Raw genomic sequence first — 23,996 nt, forward strand, 5'->3', positions numbered from 1 at the left:
GCTCGGGAACGCGGCGGGGAGCGAGGGGGCAGGTTTTAGGCCTTTAGCTGGGCCACTTCCGGGAGGCGGAGCTCAGGCTCTCATTTCCTTTCTCTCCAGCTCGGTCGCGCCCGGGCTGCAGAGCGGTGCGCGCCCGAGACCCCTGCGCCCGGGCCGCGCCGCAGTCCCGCGCGGGTCCCCGCGAGCTTCCTGCGCCGGCGGGCGCTGCGCCCGGGCCCCGGCGGCGGTATGGGCGGCGCCCGGGCCGTGGGCTGGGTGGCGGCGGGCCTGGTGCTCGGCGCCGGCGCCTGCTACTGCATTTACCGGCTGGTGCGGGGCCCGCGGCGAGGCCAGCGGCGGGGCGACCGGGCCGGGCACCGGCTGCGCCCCTCGCCGTCCGCAGGTGAGGCCGCGGGGGGGCGGGGGCGCGGGGGCGGGGTTCTCCCGGGCCCGCGTGGGGGCCGCAGACGCCGGGGGCGGCGAGGCTGGGAAGCCCGGGGGGGGGGGGGGGGGCGGCGCGTGCACTGGGCCTGGGTGTGTGCTGGGTGCTGAGCCCCCACTCACTTGCTCACAGTCGGAGCCAGACAGTGCCCAGACTTCTCCGCCTGGGCCCGGAGTCCCTGCGGAAGATGAGGTTTCTCTAAGGCTTGTTGATTTCCTCTCTTTAAAACTGGCTCCGGGCCTTTGTGTTGCCAAAGGGTTTCCCCGGAATGTGGACCGGGTGTTGCGGGGACTGGAGACGCAGATGAAGTTCTGAGTACAAAGACCCTGAGGAGGGCAATCGAGCGGCGGTTCCGCCCGCGCTCGGCCGGGCCTCCGGGGAAGGGAGCGCGAGGTCTCGGTGGTGCAGGATCTCGCCTGCAACTTCGTGAGCCAGAAAATCAGTTTTCATAACTGGCTTTTAAGGATCCGAATACCCCCAAACATTTTTTTAAATACCTCAGTAAGTGGTCCGGCACTCTATTTTGGACAGGAGATACAATTATATAAACTTAAATGCCGGTTTATTATTTTGAAATGAAAGGTAGATGTTAACTAGCAAATTGTAACCGTTGCCTGGTTGAGGCACACCCTCCTGGCAGACCAGTGCAAGATCAGGTTACTATGGTCCAAAATGATGCTTGGTGCATTCAGAAGTCTAACGGTTTGCTGAATGTTCTCGAAGGGTATTTCTTTCTGGTTGCGGAAGTTGTTGGGGAAATAACTAAAAATAAAACCAGCCAACCCAGAAAGCCTTCTCCACAAAGGTAGAAAAGAAGGGAACAGTTGTATTATTAAGCAAGCATTCGACAAGACTACAGTGGGCATCAAAGGAAATCGCTTATGAGATTGCTAAAACGGAAAGAAATGTCACCTTTTTATGTAGCCAGACAGATAAAATCCATTACATATATGTTCTCAAGATAAGTCATAACTTGGTCTGAAGTAAGAGAATTTGACAGCTCTATTTGCTGTAGATAGTTCATCCCAGATTCATTTGGTAATTGGAATGGCCATCCGTGTCAGCTGATTGCTTTTATCCAGAGGAAAAATAAAACTTTATCTTTATAATAAGTGGGTACTGTAGTTACAACTTGGAGCCAGGCTCCTGGGTTAAACTGCCACAGTAACAGTGAGATTGGCACTAGGTCTTCCTTGATTTTTACGTTTTCCAAGCAATGGTTCCAAAGCCCTTAACAAAGACATTCCTGAGTTGAAAATTGGCTAGAGGCTATTTAGCTTTTAAAATATTTAAATATCTTTCAAAGGGCCTGAGAAGAAAATTTTCTCAAGGGAAATGCTCTAAGGAAACAGAAAAGGAGAAGGTCTCCTTCCCTGTCGACACCAGGAAAAATTCAATTATGTTTAGATTTGTATTTACTCTTAGGCCTCATTTGTTGTCTTTGTCTCGGTCAGAGATATTGTCATATAAGTAATTGGGCAGGTGACCTGGACTCCTATACCTTTTTGCTTGGACTGAGACTACATGATGAACCCTGTCAAAGTCTTACTTTAAACCTTATTTTACTAGTTTACCATTATCTTAGGCCAGGCAGTTTACAAAGTAAGTTCCTAACAGTCTCTTTCTCTAATTTATATTCTTGTCCCATTCTCATAAAGCTACCTTTTATCTTTGAAGACTTGAGAAATGCCTACTTTGTCAGTATCACTCAGGTTTCAGAGGATGAGATTTCCTTTGTCTTAAACTTTTAAGAAATGTATAATTTCTGTACTGTAAAAAAGATGGAAACAGTCCCAGTTCATTCAACAACTTGAGACTGAATTTGTCCCAACTATGCGTAAAGATACAAAATCTGAAAACATTAGCCAATCAAATCCAATAGAGAATTAATATAATAGAACACCATAGCCAAAAGACAAGCAAGGAAGATTCATATTGGGATGTATTTTGATGTAATTTATTTTATTAGTAGAATAAAAATGAATAAACATTTGATCTCCTATTAAAAAGTATATTTATAAATATTTTGATTAAAAAAAAACTTGCATCAATTTAGGAATCAATAGAAGGAACTTTTCTTAATTCACAAAAAGAACCATCAAAATCCAAAAATGAAACACTAGGAGCATCTTTATTAAATTCCAGAACAAGATAAGGATGCCTGCTCTCACAACTGTTATTCCACATTGTCCCAGAGTCAAAGTCAGCCGGATAATTTAGGAAACAAATCAAGGTGCATAAATCTTGGGAAGGAAGCAAAATTATAATTTGTAGATGACATCATTATTTATTTAGAAAAATGCAAGAGAATCAATTGAATAACTATTAAAAGCAATGAGTTCATATAGTAACTTGAATGCAAGATAAATATAACTAAATCAGTAGCTTCTTATATAGAGGCAATAACCAATTAAAAATTTAATTGAAAAAAAAGATTTCATTCCTGATAGCTATAAAAACTTTTTTAAAACTAGGAATACATCTGGCTTAGTTTCCAGGCTGCTGTGACAAATACCACTCAATGCTGGCTTTTATTTCTTTATTTTAGGAGGTACCTGGGACCTCATACATGAAGGCAGGCGCTCAGCCACTGAGCTACATCTGCTCCCTGAATGTTGGTTTAAATAATGGGAATTTATTGTTACACAGTTCTGGAGGCTGGAGGGTTTGCTTCCTCCTGGGGTTGATAGCATTCTGGTGGGCTGGCCATCCTTGGGGTTCTTTGGCTTTCCCATCATATGGTGATGTCCTCTTCCTTGTTCCCGCAGACCTCTGGCTTCCGCCTCCTTCCAGTGGCTTACTCTTACTAGGTGTGAATTTCTTCTGCTTAGAAAATACCCCAGTAATCACATTAAGACCCACCTTCATTCAATTGCGTCTCACCTAACTAAAACAGGATCTTCAATAGATCTCCTTTTTACAATGGTCTCACAACCAAAGAAACACAGACTAAGACCAGGAGCATTTCTGGGGGGTGGCAGGGTACATCATTCACCCTACCACAACATCTACCAGGAGGTTTATATGAATAAAATGAAGATCATTTTACTGAAGAACATAAAGACTACCTAGATGGAAAGAAATATGTTCCTGGTTGGGAAGGTTAAGTACCATGACATTTATCTTGCAATTTATCTTGCTGTAATGTTATTATTTGGTAGTCATTTTTCATTTCTCCTCATTTTACCTGGGGAGATGGTGAGCCGCTGACCCTAGGATTCTTTAACAATCTTTTTGGCACAAAATTAGTTGGAGGGGGCGAGGATGTGGCTCAAGTGGTTGAGTGCCAGCAGGATTTGAGTGATAGCCATCCTTCAAAGTTTTTAGAGTTGTGTGTTTTTTATTTCCTTACTGAAAAAAATATTGCAAGTTTTTAATTAAAAAATCAAGTATTATATTAGTTAAATTTCTTTTAAAAATTAAAATACATGTATATTTTAACAATTCTGGCATGGGTGGGAGATAAGTAATAGACTAGAAGTAAAGGATCTGGTTTCTAGGGCCAGTTTTGTTATTAACCAGCTGTAAGTCCTATTAATGATAATATCTCAAATATATCAGATACTCACAATATTCTAGGCACAAAAATGCCTTCAGTAGGCACTATTAACTCCCATTTAGTAGATGAGAAAACAGGCTTAGAGAGGTTAAGTGTTTCAGCATAGTAGCTTCGTTGAAATTTGAACTAGACAGTCAGGCTCTATAGCTCTGGCTGATTGTTAACTACCACACTGTACCTCCTTCCTTTCAGTGAAAGTCTCTGGCTTTACCACTTTTTCCTAAAAACATTTTATTTGGCTATTTATAAAGAATTTATCAGGAAGCGGATTTGGCCCAACGGATAGGGCGTCCACCTACTACATGGGAGGTCCAAGATTCAAACCCAGGGCCTCCTGATCCATGTGATGAGCTGGCGCATGCTCAGTGCTGATGCGCACAAGGAGTGCACCGCGTAAGGAGAGCCACCCAGCGCGAAAGAAGTGCAGCCTGCCCAGGAATGGCGCTACACACACAAAGAGCTGACACAGCAAGATGACACAACAAAGAGAGACACAGATTCCAGGTGCCTCCGACAAGAATCCAAGCGGACACAGAAGAACACACGGCGAATGGACACAGAGAGCAGACAACTGGGAGGGGGGCAGGGAAGGGAAGAGAAATTCTTTTAAAAATTTATTAAACTCAAAAGGGGCTTCATGGAAAAACATATAAGGAAATAATAGGATTTTTAAAAATAAACATTAATACCTAATTATCTTAAAAATATGAATGAGTTAAGTTCATATTTCTGTCACATCCGTGCACATATAAAATCATACAACTTCAGAACTGCATAGGAACCAGTTATAGTCTTGGAGCAATCCCTTTATTTTACAGATGAGAAAACTGAGACTCAAAAACAGGTTAAGTTACTTAACTACAATTGCATATTTTCATTTCTCTGATCTCTGCTCCTAACTACCTTTGTGGCTTTAGGCAAATTGTTAAGTGATGATGGCTCCGGTTTCCCCTTGTGTAGTATGAGAGGGTTGGGCAAGCCCCCAAATTCTTTCCATTCCAAACATTTAGGGCATTCTTTCCCTTGTCTTTTCAAGTATTCACTGAGTAGAATTCTGTTTTGTAAGGTGTATATGAGACATAATGGATTCAGGGGTAAAAGCTAGGTTCAGGGGTCCTGCTAGCTTTGAAAAGCTTTTCGATTTTCCTAATAGTAGATTTCCTTATTTGGCTACCTCAGGACATCCTATCACTAATTGTGTCCCCATAATCTACATTTGCCCTTTTCCCTCAATTTTTTGTGATTCCTTTTCAAGCAATACACATAATTATTTTAATAACAGGTATGATACATGTTTACTGTAAAATGAAAAAAAAAAAGTGCTCACGAACAGAGTAGAAAATTAAAAGTCATACATAATCCCATTTGCCAATCACAGAGTGCACCCCGTATGGAGAACCACACAAAAAAAGTGCAGCCTGTCCAGGAGTGGTGCCACACACACACACAGAGCTGATGCAGCAAGATGATGCAACAAAGAGACACAGGTTCCCAGTGCCGCTGACAAGAATACAAGCGAACACAGAAGAACACGCAGTGAATCGACACAGACGCAGACAACGGGGCGGGGGTGGGGGTGGGGAGGGAGAAAAATAAATAATCTTTAAAAAGCAAAAAAGAACAGATTACGAAAAGATCTGCTTATTGCAAGTCCTGTTCTTTAATTAATTGTGCCCTATAGACAAGTGTCCCATTAGATGAGTGTACCTGACTTTTAAAAGAAGAGAAAATACTGTCAGCATTAAGGGTATGTTATTTGCATACCATTGTCTTGCTAATAGAGAAATACTAATTGACAAGTGATTAATTTCTTTACATGTATAAGCCTTAGTTTCCCATCCTTAAGATGGGAACAGTAATAGTATCTTCTCCCTAGGGTTGTAAGGAGGACATGAGATAGCATGTAAAGTGCTTAAACAGTGCCCAGCATCAGAATAAGTGTTTGATATTGTTTTTAAATTCAGAAATCTCACATTGCTTTTAGATAATCTTTAAATAACTTTCTTTTTATGCAGAAGACTTAACAGATGGTTCATATGATGAGGTCCTGAATGCCGAACAACTTCAGAAACTCCTTTACCTGCTTGAGACAACTGAGGATGCAGTAATTATTGAAAAAGCTTTGGTCACTCTGGGTAACAATGCAGCCTTTTCAGCTAACCAAGTAAGTACCCTAGACATAGCAAACAGGCTCCTTCCATTCTTACACTAGAGGTCATTTATGATTGTGGATAAGCTATTTAGTCTCTCAGAGCCTGAATTTCCTCATCTACACAGAGTAGATGTTGATACTTACAGCAAAATGTTTGTTTCCTTCTGAAAAGTACAGCCTAATGGTAATATTATAAATTAATATGATTCTAGAGTCCTTTGAAATTGATCACTGGCATCACATTCATAATAAGTGTATCTATGGGAAGCGGACTTGGTGCAGTGGTTAGGGTGTCCGTCTACCACATGGGAGGTCCGCGGTTCAAAGCCTGGGCCTCCTTGACCCGTGTGGAGCTGGCCCATGCTCAGTGCTGATGCACACAAGGAGTGCCCTGCCATGCAGGGGTGTCCCCCGTGTAGGGGAGCCCCAAGCACAGGGGAGCCCCACGTGCAAGGAGTGTGCCCCATAAGGAGAGCTGCCCAGCGCTAAAGAAGGTGCAGCCTGCCCAAGAATGGCGCCGCACACACAGAGAGCTGACACAACAGGATGATGCAACAAAAAGAAACACAGATTCCCATACCGCTGATAACAACAGAAGCAGACAAAGAAGAACACGTAGCATATAGACACAGAACAGACAACTGGGGCGGGGGGAAAGGGGAGAAATAAAATAAATCTTTAAAAAAAAAGTAAGTATCTAATCAACATTTAGCATTGCATGGCCTTTTTACTCAGTTAAAATTCAGCAGTGCTTCGGTAGAACAACGAAAACATCTGTTACTTAACTATATGCTTTAAATAATATGTAGGACTTAAGGGTATGTTTAGTTTATGCTGACATGGCAAACAGGTTGAAGATGCTGATTGTGTGTACACATATGTGCACACAAGTATGTATCAATCAAGGAAATTGTACTATCCAGTATTTTTCTGATGGTTTTTAAATATGCTTTAAAATTCCCCATTAATGATAATTAAAATTTAGTATGCATGAGAATCATAGCAACTAGGAACTTAAAAAAATTGTAGTTTCCTTGGGTCCCTTCCTAAAGGTTGTAATTCAATAGTTCAGGCCAAGGGATATATATTTTTAACAAGCACTTCAGTGTTTCTGATGTAGGTGGTCCCTGGATTTTACTGTGACAACTACTGATCAATACAAATAGCTTCTACAAGTAAAGATGGGAGCCAAGACTAAAGAACATTTTGGGTTTTTTTTTTAAAGCAGCTTTAGATTACATAAATGCTACATCAAAAAATAGGGGGTGATTTAGTCAGCCAAAGGGGTGCTGATGCAAAATACCAGAAATTGGTTTGTTTTTATATAAAGGGTATTTATTTAGGGTAGGAGCTTACAGATACCAGTCCATAAAGCATAAGTTACTTCCCTCGTCAAAGTCTATTTGGAGCAAGATGTCTGCCGATGTCTGTGAGGGTTCAGGCTTCCTGGGTTCCTACATTCCTGGGGCTTGCTTTTCTCTGGGTTCAAGTTTCCTTCCTTCCTGGGGCTGGCTTCTCTTCTTCTGCATACTGACTTTCTGGGGCTCCAGCTTAAGGCTTCAGCATCAAACTCCAATATCAAAACTCCAGCATCAAAAAGGGTGGGGACTCAACGCCCTAATGGCACAAGAAGTTTACATAATTACCTAATCAAGTAAACCTATGAATCCAATATAATCTAATATGCCCAGAGGAAAAGATCAGTTTACAAACATAATCCAATATTTCTTTTTGGAATTCATCAATAATACCAAACTGCTACAGGAGGATTCCCATGTACCCCACCCCCGTTAACATCTTTCATTAATGAGGTACAATGGATGAACACATTGAAGCATTGCTATTAACCATGTGCCATTGTTTACATTATGGTAAACTATAGACACTTTGCACTGCACAGTTTTTATAGGTTTTGACAAAATGTATATCGGCTTGTGTCTATCATTGCAGTGTCATGGAGGATAGGTCCAGTGTCCAGTGTACCCGAAATGCCCCATGTTACACCTATTCTTCCCTTTCCCTCCCCTCAGAACCTCTGGTGGTCACTGCCTGAAATCAGTGTTACAAGTTCTTCAATTGCTAGAATAATAATAAGTGTACTTCAGTCCATAGTTGTATTCCCCCCTTTTGTTTGTTCATTCCTCAAGATTGAGGATTTTGTAGTGGTGATGCCCACTCTGTTTCCAATTGAGAAGGGGCTTCGATCCCATGGGGCACATGGATGGAACTGTCCTGCTTGCAGTTGTGGGTACTGTTTTGGGAGATAGACATTGTCCATTATCATCCTTTTGTTAGTTAACCCAGGCAAGTCCAGTGAACTGGAGAGTAGATGTTGCAACTCTGCTGAGATCCAGGGCTCAACTGGCATATGAACAGACAGAAGATTTAAATCTCTGAGACATGTATTTAACAAGTATAGTGCTAATTATAAGTTCAGATAAAAGGGGCAGAAGAGCTATGTGTAGGGAAATTATGAGTCAAGCTCTGTTAAATTGGGGAGCATATATTCCAAAGTAAAGGCCCACTGATAGGGTGTCAAAGTCCTGAGATTTTTCTGCCCTGCTTATAGTGTCTAGATGTCTCTAGAGCCCACAGGAGCCCCCATTTGAGCCACTGTTTATTGTGGCAATCAATGAGATCCTGTTGAGACGTGTATAAGCGTATCCTCTGGAATGACCTCCTCACTTTGAAATCTCTTAGCCATAAAAACTGATTTGTGTTTAATATTTCCCCTTTTTGAGAAAACAGATTAATATGTCAAGGTCTCAATATTATTGCTTGTAACTAGGAACCTTATTCTTCAAAAACGAAACTTAGTGGTTACTGTGGGTTCTTAGGGGAGGGGGAGGGAAGAAAAGAATAGATGGAACATAGGGCATTTTTAGGGCATTGGAATTGCTCTTCATGATTTTGCAATGATGGATACAGGCCATTTTAAATTTTGCCAAAACTTGTAAAAAGTGTATGGTACAAAAGGTGAACCATAATGTAAACTATTGACCATGGTTAGTAGTAATCCTTAAATATGTGTATATCAATTGTAAACAATGTGCCACACTCATGTAAGAGGTTAATAATAGGGGAGAGTAGGAGACGGGGAGGGGTTGGGTATATGGAAATCCCCTGTATTTTCTATTACTTTTCTGTAACCTAAAGCTTCTTTGAAGATAAAGAGGAAAAAAAATATGATACTGAGGGAACAGACAGAAGAAATTTTCACTGTACATAAAAGATTTTGTGATAAAAAACAATGAAAACCATTTTTATATTTTGTTATTTTTATTATTTTTATTTATTAATATTTTTTTTTACTTTGTTTGGGTAAGTGTATTAGTCAGCCAAAGTGGTTCTGATGCAAAATAACAGAAAGCTATTGGCTTTTGTAAAGGGTATTTATTTGGCATAGAAGCTTACAGTCATCATGCCATAAAGAGTAAATTACTTCCCTCTCCAAAGACTTTTGCCACGTGTTGGAGCAAGATGGCTTCTGGTCTCTGCAAAGGTTCAGCCTTCCTCTTCATTTAAGGCTCTGTGGTCCCAGCTTCTTCTGATCTCAGCTGTAGGCTAGCATAAGGCTCCTCTCTCTCCCTGGGCTCATTTCTTTCCAGGCTTTCTCAGCTGTTCAGGACTCTGGTCTCTTCAGCTGCAAACTGTCAGCTGAATGACTTGGCTCTGTCCCAGGGCTCCAGCATCCAAAACTAAACTCTTTGTTTTCTTTCTCCATGTATATGCTTCCCTATCTTTTACTGAGCATCCGGTCATATAGGGGGGTAGAGGGGAGTGGGGATTGAAACCAAGTAACCCTAATGGCATGGTCAAATAAAAGCCCTAATCTTGATTTAATAAAGTAAAAGTGAAACCTCTGAATCTCATACAATCTTATATGCCCAGAGGAACAGACTAGTTTACAAAGACAATCCAAAATCTATTTTTGGAATTCATCAATAATACCAAACTGCCACAGGGAACATTTTGGATTGTAGAAGGGTCACAGCTGTGGCAGAGAAGGATCCCTGGTATGGGGTGTTAGTGATGTGGGGAGGGGTGCACTTAGATCATGCCTCTGTGGCATATGAGTATGTTCAGGTGGTTATAGGGTGTTGTTTCAGTGGGTGGAGACGTATGCAATAATCTGAAGAATATTGAATTCCCATCCTGGGCAGTCCAACTACATTCTCTAATAGAGTAGCAAGAATCCCCCAAATACATGGGCCTAACAAAGGAGGACAGTCCATTATGCCAGGCCCTTGATATTGATGGTTGTACTTATGAACACTGTTCTTGTGAAATTGAAATTTAGCCTAATATTCTATATTGCCTGAGAGTTACCTCTTGAAAGCCTCCTTGTTGCTCATATGTGACCTTTCTCTAAGCCAAACTCAGCATATAAACACACTACCCAGCAGGGGACATGATTCCTGGGGACGAGCCTCCCTGGCACCAAGGGATTATTACCAAGTGCCAACTAGTGATGCATTTGGGAAAAGACCTAAAGAGCTTAATTTGAATGTTTCCTTCTTCCCCCTACCCCCCCACCCCCATACAGAGAAAGAGTAAAAACTCCAGTGTAGGCTTTTAGTTTGTTGTATTGCCTTTGGTTAGCACTGTCATAAATGCAAAATTATTTTGAATTTATATTTCAGTCCAGTTTTGTCCAGGAGGGCAAGGTTTACTATGAAACTCTAAAGGTTTATAGGAAGATGCAGAGAATATTGTATTATCACAGTCTTTCAGTTATAAGGGACAGAATCCAACTTAAATTTATTTTAAGTCAAAGAGGGAAATATTGGATTCAGTTTACTTGGATATCCAAGAATAGCATTTGTTTCAGACATACTGAATCAAATTCAAAGTTGCAGAAAGAGTTATCAAAGCGTAGTCTCTCCACCTTTTGGCATTGCTTGTCCCTACTTCTTTTGTCTCTCTGGCTACAAAGAGGCCTTCTTCACAGGGATGGGAAGAAAGCCACTGGACTCTCAAGCCTTCATCCTAGTAGCTTATGATCCAAAAGGTAGAGTTATCATCTTCGCTCTGGCCACCATATATCAAACCTTAGAGAGATTTATGTTAACCACTTCTGCTTTTCCATAAAATTTGTCCTTTGTTAGGATAGGCTTTATTTAGATAGGGAGGCAGATAAAGCAATAACCAGAGAGAGAATCCCATGGGGGTGGTAAAATTCAGAAAAACCGACTTCCTTCCAGGAACATCAAGTGAAATGTGGACTCTGTTCGTGCCAAGAGCATGGAGACCATCTTGCATCTCCTGGTTGCTCTGTTCCAGTATTTCTGGGCACCAACCCGACTCCCAGATTGTGTTTCTATCCAAGTGGTTGTGGTCCAGAAATGAAAAGGAATCCTCCAGTCTCAGCAAATCCAAGAGGAAATAACTGGCTCTTTCTAGAAGGCATGAACGTGATGCCTTTGATACCTTGTTGGACCATGCACCAGACAAATCTCAGCATGGTGAAAAAGATACTCATCACTTTCATGAATAAGCACTTGAATAAACTGAACCTGGAGGTCACAGAACTGGAAACCTAGTTTGCAGGTGGGTGTATCTGGTGCTGCTAATGGGGCTCCTGGAGGGCTATTTTATGTTGCTGCCCAGCTTCTTCCTGACCCAGGACAGCTTTGAACAGAAGGTCTTGAATGTCTCCTTTGCCTTTGAGTTCATGCAAGATGGAGGAATGGAAAATCACCAACCCTCAGGATCAGCTGCTGAGACAAAGAATTGGCATATTAGTCTCCTAGGGCTGTTTTAACAAACTACCACAAACTGGGTGGCTTACAACAGTTCTCACAGTTCTAGAGGCCACAAGTCCAAAATTAAGGTTCTGGCAGGATCATGCTCCTTCTGAAGGTGCTGGGGAGAATGCTTCCTTGCTTCTTCAACTTCCAGTGGTTCCAAGCATAACCTGTGGTGGCATAAATTCAACCTCTGCTCCCATTTTTACACGGCATTCTTTCTGAGTGTCCTTCTGCTTCTCTTCTCTTAATAAGAAAAGAGGCCTGTCCTAATCCAGGATGATCTCATCTGAAATGCTTACCTTAATTATGTCTACAATGACCCTTTTTCAAATAAGATCACATTCACAGGTTCCAGGTAGAAACATAACCTTTTTAAGGTACCATTACTCAGCCACCACAATTAGCGGAGCCAGGCGCACTTGAGTATCCTGCAGCTGAGCAGCAGGGATGAAAGTGAACACAGTTGACCTGTGGTCCCACCCGGTAGCTATGTGGGATAGAGGACACACCATATCTACCCCAACAGAGAGAGGGGTGGCAGGCAAACAAAAACCATAGTTGGTGACTTACTTGTTACCATGCCTGTTGTCTTAGTTTACAGTGCTGCTGTAACAAAATCCTACAAAATTTATTGACTCACAGTTTGGAGACTGAAACCCAAAATCAAGGTATTGGTAAGGCTTTGCCTTCTCCAAAGTCTGTAGCCTTCTAGCAATCAGTTTCTGCGTCTATCATATGGAGATCTGCTGCTTTCTTTCTTCTCCTATGCCTTATACTTCCATGTCCAAATTTCCTTTGCTAATAAGTACTCCAGTCATACTGGATTAATATCCACCCTGATTCTGTTTGGCCTCATCTAAATAGGATTTTCAAAGATCATACAAATAAGTTCATACCCACAGTACTGAGGGTTAAGACTTGAACATATCTTTGTGGGGAACATTAATCAATCTATCACACCTATGTTGTATTTCTGATGCCACAATTTTCTCTCTCTCTGAAACAAGTAGGATAAGTCCATAGCAACAATTAAGCAAGTACTTTCCTGAGTACTGGGGATCAGTGTTATCTTATCAATTGCAGCCTTGGGCTACTTTAACATTAGTGTATAGAAGCTGATTTCTAATAACCACAAGACCTTGGGAAGAGCCTGGAATTGCAGAGAGGAGGTTTCTTTTTCTCCCAGTGCTCAGCCCACCTTTACCAGCGAAGTAGAGTGTTAGACTGTTTGTAAAAATCAAAGGATGGCAAGATACTCTGGAGTTTTTCTTTTTTTGATATAATGGCATATCTTGACTTAACAAGAGTAAATTCCAGCTTATTTTTCTTATAAGAATTGAAGCAATTAATACTTTTTCAGTGTTGGAGCCAAAGGTGGAAGGTAACATAGTTTTGAAATTAATTGTCAGAAATCCCCAGATTACTTTTCCTTTGAAAATTTGGGCACCATTTTTCAAACTCTGTGGAGCTCCACTCCTGCAAGATACTAATTGGGGTTCCCCACACTCCGACTACCAAAAAATGGCCTTCTCTTATATGTTTAGTACAGAGAAATACTATATTCTTTATTACTGTCTTGGAGATTTCCAATGCATGTGAGCATATTAATGCTTCACAATAAAAAAACATGTTTATTCATTTATACCCAGAGTTTCCCAAACTCATTTAACCAAGGAACTACTCCCCTCTTTTTTGTTAATGTAATGTCTGTTAATATCTTAAGGACCTAGTGTTGAAAAAAACACATTTTTAGAAAATGTATTATACATCAGAAAGCTTTTTCAAGTTTTCTTTTCATAAAGAAGTCATAGGCGGCGGACTTGGTCCAGTGGTTAAGGCATCCGTCTACCACATGGGAGGTCCGCGGTTCAAACCCCGGGCCTCCTTGACCCGTGTGGAGCTGGCCCATGCGCAGTGCGGATGCGCGCGCCAGGAGTGCCCTGCCACGCAGCGGTGTCCCCCGCGTAGGGGAGCCCCACACACAAGGAGTGCGCCCCATAAGGAGAGCCGCCCAGCACGAAAGAAAGTGAAGCCTGCCCAGGAATGGTGCCGCCCACACAAAGAACTGACACACAAGATGATGCAACAAAAAGAAATACAGATTCCCGTGCCGCTGACAACAACAGAAGCAGACAAAGAAGATGCAGCAAATAGACATACAGAACAGACAACTGGGGTCGGGGGGGAGGGGAGAGAAATAAATAAATCTTTTTTTAAAAAAAAGTCATAGATGATGATGGACAATGCCTATCCCAAAAAAATAGAGTATCCACAACTGCAAGCAAGACCATTCCATCCACCTGCCCCATGGATCTAAACCCCTCTCAATAAGAAACAGAGTAGGCGTCCTCAGTATCAAGGAATGCACAAACATAAGGGTGGGAATGCAACTGTGGACTAAAGTAGACTTTTTATTATTCTAGCAATGAAAGAACTTGTATCATTGATATAAAGGCAATAGCCACCAGGCTCTGAGGGGAAGGAGAGGGAAAAATAGGTGCAAAATGGGGCGTGTTTTTTTGGACATTGGAATTGTCCTGCAGTACATTCCAATAATGAATACAGGCCATTATACATTTTGTCAAAACCTGTAAAATTTTGCAGGGCAAAGTATAAACTATAATGTAAACTATAGACCATGGTTAGTAGCAGTGCTTTCATTATGTGTTGTAACAAATGTACCACACTAATGAAAGATGTTGTTAATGAAGAAAGTTGTGGAAGGATGAGGGAATGGGATATATGGGAATACCCTATATTTTTGATGTAACATTTATGTAACTTAAATTTTTAAAAAAATTTTTAAGTTAGAATTTTTTTCAGAGTAAAATAATTTTGTTTATAAATTGCTTTGAGACCATGACATTAGCTCTGTAAATCTTTAATGTATATCTACATGCTATAATTTAAATAATTACATATCTTAATAATTTTATGTTCAATTGATTTTATTTACTTAATACAATTATGAATAGTAATATTTTTAAAAATAGGAATTAGAGATTGTAATGATACTAGGAAAGGTATTTCCAAAGAATTATTACTTTTTAAATTCATAATTTAAAATCCTTTGTGAATGCAAAGAATTCAGTGAAGGGGGTGCATAGTGAAGTCATGGTCCTGTTTTTTCCCCTCTTAGGCCATTATTCGTGAATTGGGTGGTATTCCAATTGTTGGAAACATGATCAACAATGCCAACCACAGTATTAAAGAGAAAGCTTTAAATGCACTGAATAACCTGAGTGTCAATGTTGAAAATCAAAGCAAGATAAAGGTAAGGTATGAAAAGAGAAACAAATATGTAAGATTAACTATAAATAAAACAGAAAATAAAAGGTAAGTACTGAAATTTTAGTACACCATCATTTATAACTTTCTGACCAAGAATTTACCTTTAGAAAAATGGAGCATGAGACAGAGGAGGGAGGGACCTGAGCCAGGCAGTAGGAGGTGTTCAGTTTAATCCAAAGTGTGCTAAAGGAACCAGGTAAAAGACACAACAAATAGGAAGTTCTATTTAGTTCAACTAAACATTTATTCAGTGCAACAGAGGACTATAAAAATGAAAATAAATGGTACAGCTCTTGTTCCAAAAAACCTAAGAGGAGGGATAAAGGCAAGTCCATTAACATTATAATTCAAGGCAAAACGTGACAAAATGCTTTAGCGAAAAGTATAAGTTAAACACTGTTGAGTACATAGAAAAGAGAGATCCCATCCAAAAGTCACTGTAAAAGTGGAGTCTGAATTGGGTCTTGAAAATGTTGAAGGTTTCTATAGGTGAAAGTGGGGAAAGAGGGAATTCCAAGAGAAAGAACAAATGAGGCAAGCACAGCTCCAGGAATAATTGAACTGTCATATTTGGCAGTCATGTTACTGGAATTGAAATGGTAAAAAAATTCAGGGATAATAAAGGAGAAGCTTTGAAAAACATCATCATCTTACAAAATATATGATTTACAAAGGACTACAAAAATATCTTTAAGGGATGAGCATATCATGAAATGAGAGCCAGTGTGCTTGTAAATGTCATTTAGGTCTTGAAACCAGATTAAAAGTTCAATTTCTCTTTGCCTTACGGGCATTACTTTAGTTTGTATGATAACACAAGTGGGGTTTAAAAAATATTAATATTGGCTTATGGGACTTTTGGTAATTTCTTAACACTTCTTATTAGGATAAATTTCTTAACAGTTGGAACTTTTGGTGGAGGTGAGATTTAATTTGGGGAATACCATTTATCTATGAAACAATTTTTCCAAGCTGGAAAGATCATGGTCGAACAGAGAAAACAGTTTTGGAAAACTTTCCATCATATTGGGTTTAATTCTGTTCTATATGAAACAGGAACACTACTGGCATTGCATAACTTTTTGCCAGTGGTGTTTAATATCACGCAGGGATAGTTTAGATCCATATATCTAGGTAAATAAGGTAAATAAGGCCCTTGAGCCAATTATATTTTTGCCCGTCTACTTTTTATAGAACTATCCCTAAAGAAAAATCGTATTTCACAGCTTTTTGTTTCTATTAAATAATATGATGTAACTCTCTGGACCTCTACTAAGATATTTCCTGTGATACAAAATGGCCTCACAGACCTTCCTTCTTGACCTTGGTGTGCCCAGACCAGTTGAAACAGAAGGGTGGCCTGAGTTGGGAGACCCCAACATGTGAGGAGGCAGACAAAGTTCCCATAGAAGCTGGCAGACATTGGGCAGAGGATGCAAGTTCCTAGACTTTATATAAAGTCCTTGTCTGTAAAATGGCCAGAGCAACACCCATCTAATAGAGTTGGTACTATTTGTAGAATGCTAGGCATAGCACCTGACATGAACACAGACAGCTTTTTTAAAAAGTCACCAAAGTTTGAAGGCTGGATAAAAATACTACCTTTTCTGAGAAGCCAGTTTCATCTTGGACAGTAGCCCAAACCCACTGTGCAAAGAAGTGACTATTTAATAGAAAATTTGGTGATTCCAAGATGCTCATGGTTTTGATTTTGGTTTTGTTTTTTTTTCCCCAGATATACATGAATCAGGTCTGTGAGGATGTCTTCTCTGATCCACTGGATTCTGCTGTGCAGCTGGCAGGACTGAGACTGCTAACAAACATGACTGTTACCAATGACTACCAGCCCATGCTTAACAGTTACATCACAGACCTTTTCCACGTGTTACTGATAGGAAATGGAACCACCAAGGTAAGAAGGGGTTACTACTAAAAGTGCAAAAAGCTATTACATAAAGCTAATTAAGATTGAAATGGAATTTCTAGGTCACCTATCTTAAGTCGATGCTCTTCCCAAAAAAAAGAACATTTCATTAAGGTTTATTAAAAATCCTCACATGCACTGAATAAAGTAAATTATTTTTACCTCTAAAATTGAATTGCAAAATTAACTTGTGAAAATCATGTTTCATTTATTAATAGATAGATCGATGTACTTTTGGTTTTCTGAGGATCTCTTTACTTTTTTTTTTTTTAAAGATTTATTTTTTTATTTATTTAATCCCCCCCCCCCCCCCCCCCCCCCCCGTTGTCTGTTCTCTGTGTCCATTTGCTGCGTCTTGTTTCTTCGTCCACTTCTGTTGTCGTCAGCGGCACGGGAAGTATGGGCGGCTCTCCTTATGGGTGCACTCCTTGCGCGTGGGGCTCCCCCACGCGGGGGACACCCCTGTGTGGCACGGCACTCCTTGCGCGCATCAGCACTGCGCATGGGCCAGCTCCACATGGGTCAAGGAGGCCTGGGGTTTGAACCGCGGACCTCCCATGTGGTAGACGGACGCCCTAACCACTGGGCCAAAGTCCGTTTCCCTCTTTACTTTTTACTGAAGTGAAGTAGCAATCTTTTCCCCCTCCCAGATATAGGAACATTGTGATTAAAAAGTCTTTGAGTGATAAGGCAGGTTAAAATTGAATTTTGGCTTACATCAGGCTTCAGAAAACTTTTTTTTTTTTAATTCAGCCATTGTTGTTGAAAATCTTCCTAACCCACTACTATACTTTATGAAATGAGTGTAATAAATAAACGAAGGATGTCTCAATGCCTTTGAATGGTCATCCTAAATATTCTTTAGTCCAGTTATGTAGATGTAGGAGGATCAGAGATTGAGCTGAATTAGTGAAGATTCTCAGGAGACATTCTGACAGTTACTTGAGTAAATTCCTCACAGTGTTGTGCATTCTTATCCATTGCCACTTTTTCAAATAAAGGTAGTATAAAAAGACAATATAGACTAATCCAAGGTTCTGATTAGTTGAACTGATTATAATCCAGGTTTTCCTGTTTTGGCCTGTGTCCTCTACCACAATTTAAGAGAAAATGCATGAGTATTTTAGAAAGACCAAGTATGAAACTGTATTTCATATATATATATATTTCTAAGGTTATCAAGAAGTATTATAGGAAGCCTCGTTATAGTCTTGCTTTTAATATTTATTCTAAGATTATGTTATGTCTATTTTCCATATTTCCAGTAGCCAACTTTATTTGGATCTGGTCCAAGATTTACCCAAAAGCATTCAAAATTAAATGTAGGAGTAAATATTACAGCAATATTGCTCCATTCACAGGCAATTTCTTTTATGGTACTCACTTAGGAATCTCTCTCCAGTGGAGAAAGATAAATTCCAGCCCCGTAAGCTCCAGGAAAACTACCTTCCCTGTTTCCCCCATGGCATTGCCATTCTAGGAAAAATTTCTCCTGTCTGTCCCAGCACCTGCTTTGTCCAAAAACCTCAGGAGGAACACTGAGTTCAGAGTCAGAAGATCCAGGCCGTGGGGGTTGTGTATCTCTCTCTCCCTCTCACTCTGAAAGGTCTATTTTTTAATATATTTTATCACTTTTAAAAAGGTGACTCATGCCACAATAGTGTGTTCTATTTTTGTTTGTCTCATTTTGTTTTTCCGTTATATTGCCTACTGTGGTATTTCTGGGATAGAAAATGTGCTTTTATGGTCTGCTGGGGAACCTAATTACAACATTGTTATACTCCATAAAAATAAGTTTAACATTCCAGCTTGCAAATGAACTTTTGGGTAGTAATCCATTTGTAAGTGGGAAATTATCTATTTTAGATATTTTCTTAGAAAATAACCACCAAAATCTTATTTTGCTTAAGAAGTGTTGTCACTGTGCTATAACAACCTTTTGAATATACCATTGATTCATAACTAAATACAAATAGTAATGTTTTAATAGTTAATATAAATAAATCTTGTGCTTGATAAATATGTAATAACAAATAAAACTGCTTAAAATACATGTCCTGTTATTACCACAAGGTGGCGTAAATGACAACAGAAAAAAAGGCAGGAGATAATAGGGCTTAAAACTACAATATCATAATTTGTTTTATCTATGGTTGTACTCTAGTTTTCTCACGTTTGGCTCCCTCTACAGAGTATAGGAGCATCACAGGATATTAAGGTGATTTTGTGCTATTGTTATTACTGTTTCCTGATTGTACACCTGCCCTCATTGCCACATTAGAATTAGAAGAAAACATAATCCTTTATCCACTTAGTGGGTCTTTTTAGATTTATTAACCTCATCCAGGCTTATTTCATAAGCTGAGGGCCATACTGTTTCATGAATTTTGTTGCAGTTTTCCTAAGCAAAAGTTCTTTGGCATTGGAGGCAAGCATTCATTCACTTACTCTTTCATTTTAAGAGACTATAATTTCTAAAAGACATTTGTTTGAAAAACATGGTCTCAGGAGATAAACTGTTACCAGTGGTTACTGCTGGGGTGGTGAGATGGGCAGATAGGATGGTAACTTTTGTTTTAACTTTGCTCCCTTCTGAACCATTTGAAATTCTCATCATGAGCATGTATAAATTTAATAAAAATTTAAAAGTAGTTGATACAAACAATAAAGTTGAACAAAGTCATAGCTCTTCCTCAATAAACAAATTAGTATGTACAATGTTTAAAGGAATATGTGAGTATACAGAATATGGGCATAGTTAAAGACCAGAAAGAAAACACCAAAACTTTATAATGATCATCTCTGGTCATGGAAATATGGGTTTCCATTTTCTTTGTGCTTTCCTATACTTAAAAAACTGGTCTATTGTAAACATTTACTGCCTTTGTAAACAGAGCAAGTTTTGTAAAACAAACATCCGGGTTCCTTCCCAGGTCTGGTAGAGAACACATTTATTACTTTTTCCCTACTTCATTTCCCCTCCCTGCTCATCCCTTTCAGTAATTGCAAGTATCTTATTGAAAGAGTGGTTTCACATGACCTTTATTCCTAAACCCCTTTAGAAAATAAAAGCCATTTGAATGGCTTTTATTATAGATTTTTCAGTTATCAAAGTGATAATACTGATATTTTAGCTAGTCAGCTTAAGTTTGATATTTGATTATAGCACTGCACCTTAAATTTAAATGATTGTAAAATATTTTTCACATAAAAAAGATAAAACCTCAAAAATTCATAGGGATCTGCTAAAAAAAAAAAAGGCTGTATTATTTGTTCAGTCTTGATAACCAAACTATTCAAAAATGTTCATACTTCAAGGAGAAATAAACTGAACTGATTCCTTTTCTAAGATCCTATAACTCTTAACAATAATCATAGTAAAGACCTTTTATTTAATACATTAAGCTTACTGTATGTGAAGTGTTGTCTTTGAATTGGGGGAGGGGGTGCTATAAAGGCATTCACAATACATTCTGTGTTCTATCTCCCTAACAATCTAATTGGAAAAATAAGGTTTAACTAACACTGCTATGTCGTAAGTGCTCTGAGAGTGATGCCAAGTGTAAATTCAGAAAAAAAGACAGGCTTTCTAAGTAAGAGAATTCTAAGTAGAGAGAATTTAAGCCAGGCCCTGAAACATACGCAGGATTTTAATAGGTGGACAAGGTGAAAAGATAGATAGCATCCCAGGGAAGGAAAATTCATGCATGCTGGTCTGAAATAAATGAATATTCTTCTTATTTCAGGTTCAGGTCCTGAAACTACTTTTGAATTTGTCTGAAAATCCAGCCATGACAGAAGGACTACTCAGTGCCCAAGTAAATAATTTACATATTTGTTTCGTAAATACACAAACATACAGATTTAGAAAGATAAATCTGGAAAGATTTATCCCATAGTTAACAGGGATTATCTTCTTTTTACATAAATGAATTTCCTAAAAATTACTTTTTAAAATGGTTTTCAAAATTGTCCTTAGCAATAATAAATTGTTTTTCTGTCTCTGCCAAATTTGGAGTACACTTACACTTCTTTTGTACTTGACCCTTTTTTGTTCCAATGTATCTCAGTCATCCGTTGAAACACAAATATTTAATGAGCATGCAGTATAGGCCAGACACTGCTCTGAATGCTGGATACAGCAGTGGATACATGATATGGTGCTTGTACTCATGGGGCTTACAGTCTAGTGAAGACAGGCAAAAATGTATAACAAACAAAATAATTAAAAGCTGTGATGTGTGTTCTGAAGGAGCACAGGTGTTGCTGAGATAAAATCGACCTCAACTTGTTGTAGGACAGGGACCCTGTCCTAATCTTCCCATCCCCGTTCCCTGGTGCTGTGCCCCACAGTGTATGAAGCAGTAAATGTCTGATGGGTGAGTTAATGAGTTCCCACAAAAACTAAAGGGGAAGTAGATTTTTTCCCCAAATTATCACATTACAGATTTCCCAAGTAAATAGTACTACTCAGCTAAATGCAAAACTTCTTTTTTTCCATTAGTCTACAGTGTGAGTGCCTAAGACTTTACACACTAAGCTGTGCTATCTTAGGGATAATTTTTCTATAATAATATTTAAAATGTTAAGTAGTCAATATGATTTTAAAATGTGAAAATAATATATAAAACTTTTTTTCATATATCATTAAATAAAACAAAATAATACTTTTTGTTTCCTGTTCCAGGTGGATTCATCATTCCTTGCCCTTTATGACAGTCACGTAGCAAAGGAGATTCTTCTTCGAGCGCTCACACTATATCAGAATATAAACAATTGCCTCAAAGTGGATGGCCGTTTGGCTTGTCAGCCTACTTTCACTAAGGGTTCACTGTTTTTCCTATTCTATGGAGAAGAATGTGCCCAGAAAATGAGAGCTTTAGCTAATCACCCTGATGCAGATGTGAAGGAAAAAGCTGTAATAATGAAATGCTGATTGGCCATGTTTCCAAAGAGTAATGCAGTCTGGAAGTAAATATGCATTATAAGTTTTTTATTTTCCATCTCCCTTATAGAGGGATTCTTTCTGCTACTAAATTTAAACAGTAAATATCATAATGTTTCATCATTAACACAGTTATAACTTTGCCATGGTCTTCAAGTTAGTTTTGGACCATTCATACTAAATGAATTTGAAAACTTACAATGAAAACATTTTATTTTGCTGTCTGGGTTGAGCTATTGTAGTTATTTTCTCTACATAAAGTAACAGTGACCTTTTTACACATAAGCTGCCCTCTGCCATTTGAAGTGATTGTCAGTTACCCATCTGAGGGGTCATTAGTTGTGATTAATTCATTGTTTAGAACTGCCATAAGAATGACACCGTTCTTTCAGGAGTGATGAGGTCCTAAGCTCTCAAGTCCCACTGCCAGCCTGGCCACACTGCTTTCACAGATCTATTCAAATCATTAGAATGGATTCTAATCACTTTTAGTCACGAAAAATGTAAACTTTTAGAAAAAAGTGTTTGCTCTTTCTCACTCACTCCCAAAGATGTTAATGCCGAAAATGCTGGGATCATCAGAATGCCCTTCCATAGGTTAAACCAATTATCCACTCTTTAAAAAGAATGAAGCCAATCTGAATGCTAATGTGGGAAGATGGCCATGAAATAACAGTTATTTTTTAAAACACATGTTGTAGAAGAATATGTATAATGTGATCTCATTTGTGGTTTTTCTTTTGTTTTTGGGGTTTTTTTTTTTTTTTGAGGTACTGGGAATTGAACCTGGGACCTTGTACGTGAGAAGCATGCGCTCAACCCACTGAGCTATACCTGCTCCTGTGTTTTTTTTTTTTTTAAAGAGTTCTTATGCATAAAGAGTTCTAGAATGATACACAAACTCCTGGGAGTGGGACTGGGAAGTGGATAAATGACTTTTCTAGGGATGCCTCCTTCTACTGTTTAAATTTTTTACTATGAGCATAAGTTTTATAACTTTTTTAATAAAGAGAAAATCAGTCACAAGATTATGCATATTTTCTTGCCTTGATAGTACTTTATTTTATTCACTAATTTTTCATCCATATTTTACTTGACTAAAGTTATAATGTATGAAAATTTCTCAGCTATTATCTTTCTTAATGGTATTTTATATCATAGGCTATACTGAGACAATTTATTGATATATTTTAATTCAGCCAGGTTTTAAAATATCCAAGGTAAAATCCCACCATGCTTAGCATTAAGTAAATTGTGTACAGACATAAACTTTACTATTAGTGTATTTAATGCCAACCTTAAGAGTAATTTAAAATTCATTTGTAAATAAATGGATATAAGACTTTCCATAGAAATTCACAAACCCTCAAAAAGGAAAATGTATGCTTTCAGGACTATCCTGATAGGGAAATCAAACTTAAAGGGCGTATTTTTACAATAGAAGAATACATTCACTATAACATGAAAAAATGGAGGTTCCAGTAGAAGAAAGTAATAATGTATTTATTAATGATGGCTAAAAACAGTATTTTTATGTATCAGTGATGCAAACATAGGTATTTGATTTGATTCACTGAACGCCACATTTCTAACTTTTTTCATGTCTTCATATTTAATGAAAGTGTGCATTTTTATTTTTTTAAAAATATGCACTAATTAAAAACCAGAATTTCGTTTCAAAGTGCTTCAACAGCATTGGATTCTAAAACCCCATCTCTTTGTTTCCTCTCCTCCTCGTTAGTTTGAATGGAATCATTGACTCATCACATTTCCTTGAAATCGGAGCATTGAGTCTGAATGTAAAACTGCTGGAGTTGAGGAAAAGAGTAATTTTTAACTACACAGAATTATATAGTAAAAAAAAAGCACAAAGAGACCCTTAGTTTATCATTGTAGGTAATGGCACATCTTGACTTATTAGGTGTGATTTCTCCTAGTTGATGGACCCTCTTGG

The 23,996-nt window shown here is 38.9% G+C and overlaps 2 protein-coding genes across 9 annotated transcripts in view; one reads left to right on the top strand and one right to left on the bottom strand.

The window, feature by feature from the left end:
- The first annotated feature begins 113 nt into the window (after positions 1-113).
- ARMC10 (armadillo repeat containing 10) lies at positions 114-23,079 on the top strand. The gene is made up of 6 exons (XM_058297991.2): positions 114-382; positions 5,996-6,144; positions 15,022-15,156; positions 16,909-17,085; positions 20,844-20,915; positions 21,785-23,079. Exons 1-6 carry the CDS (start codon positions 229-231, stop codon positions 22,031-22,033), a joined length of 936 nt encoding a protein of 311 aa, XP_058153974.1. The 5' UTR covers positions 114-228; the 3' UTR covers positions 22,034-23,079.
- NAPEPLD (N-acyl phosphatidylethanolamine phospholipase D) overlaps positions 2,357-23,996 on the bottom strand; it is an 86,050-nt gene continuing 64,410 nt past the window's right edge. For 4 of the 8 annotated variants that reach the window (XM_058297983.1, XM_058297982.2, XM_058297975.1 and 1 more), the window contains one exon: positions 2,357-3,247. In XM_058297983.1, the coding sequence (XP_058153966.1) occupies positions 3,017-3,247 (231 nt within the window). In that variant the 3' untranslated portion in view covers positions 2,357-3,016. Of the gene's footprint in view, positions 3,248-6,138; positions 7,750-10,701; positions 11,853-23,996 lie in introns of those variants that run through there. The other 4 variants (XR_009185966.2, XM_058297980.2, XR_011648744.1 and 1 more) reach the window with 3 other exon arrangements.

Source organism: Dasypus novemcinctus, chromosome 5 (genome assembly GCF_030445035.2).
Source record: "Dasypus novemcinctus isolate mDasNov1 chromosome 5, mDasNov1.1.hap2, whole genome shotgun sequence".
NCBI lineage: Eukaryota > Metazoa > Chordata > Mammalia > Cingulata > Dasypodidae > Dasypus > Dasypus novemcinctus.

What these genes read in the sequence shown, in the direction of transcription:
- ARMC10 (XM_058297991.2), top strand. Translation starts at nt 229, where the DNA reads ATGGGCGGCGCCCGGGCCGTGGGCTGGGTGGCGGCGGGCCTGGTGCTC. An exon ending in CAGCCTTTTCAGCTAACCAA is followed by an intron (nt 6,145 to 15,021) that starts GTAAGTACCCTA and finishes TTCCCCTCTTAG; the next exon opens with GCCATTATTCGTGAATTGGG. An exon ending in TAGGAAATGGAACCACCAAG is followed by an intron (nt 17,086 to 20,843) that starts GTAAGAAGGGGT and finishes TTCTTATTTCAG; the next exon opens with GTTCAGGTCCTGAAACTACT.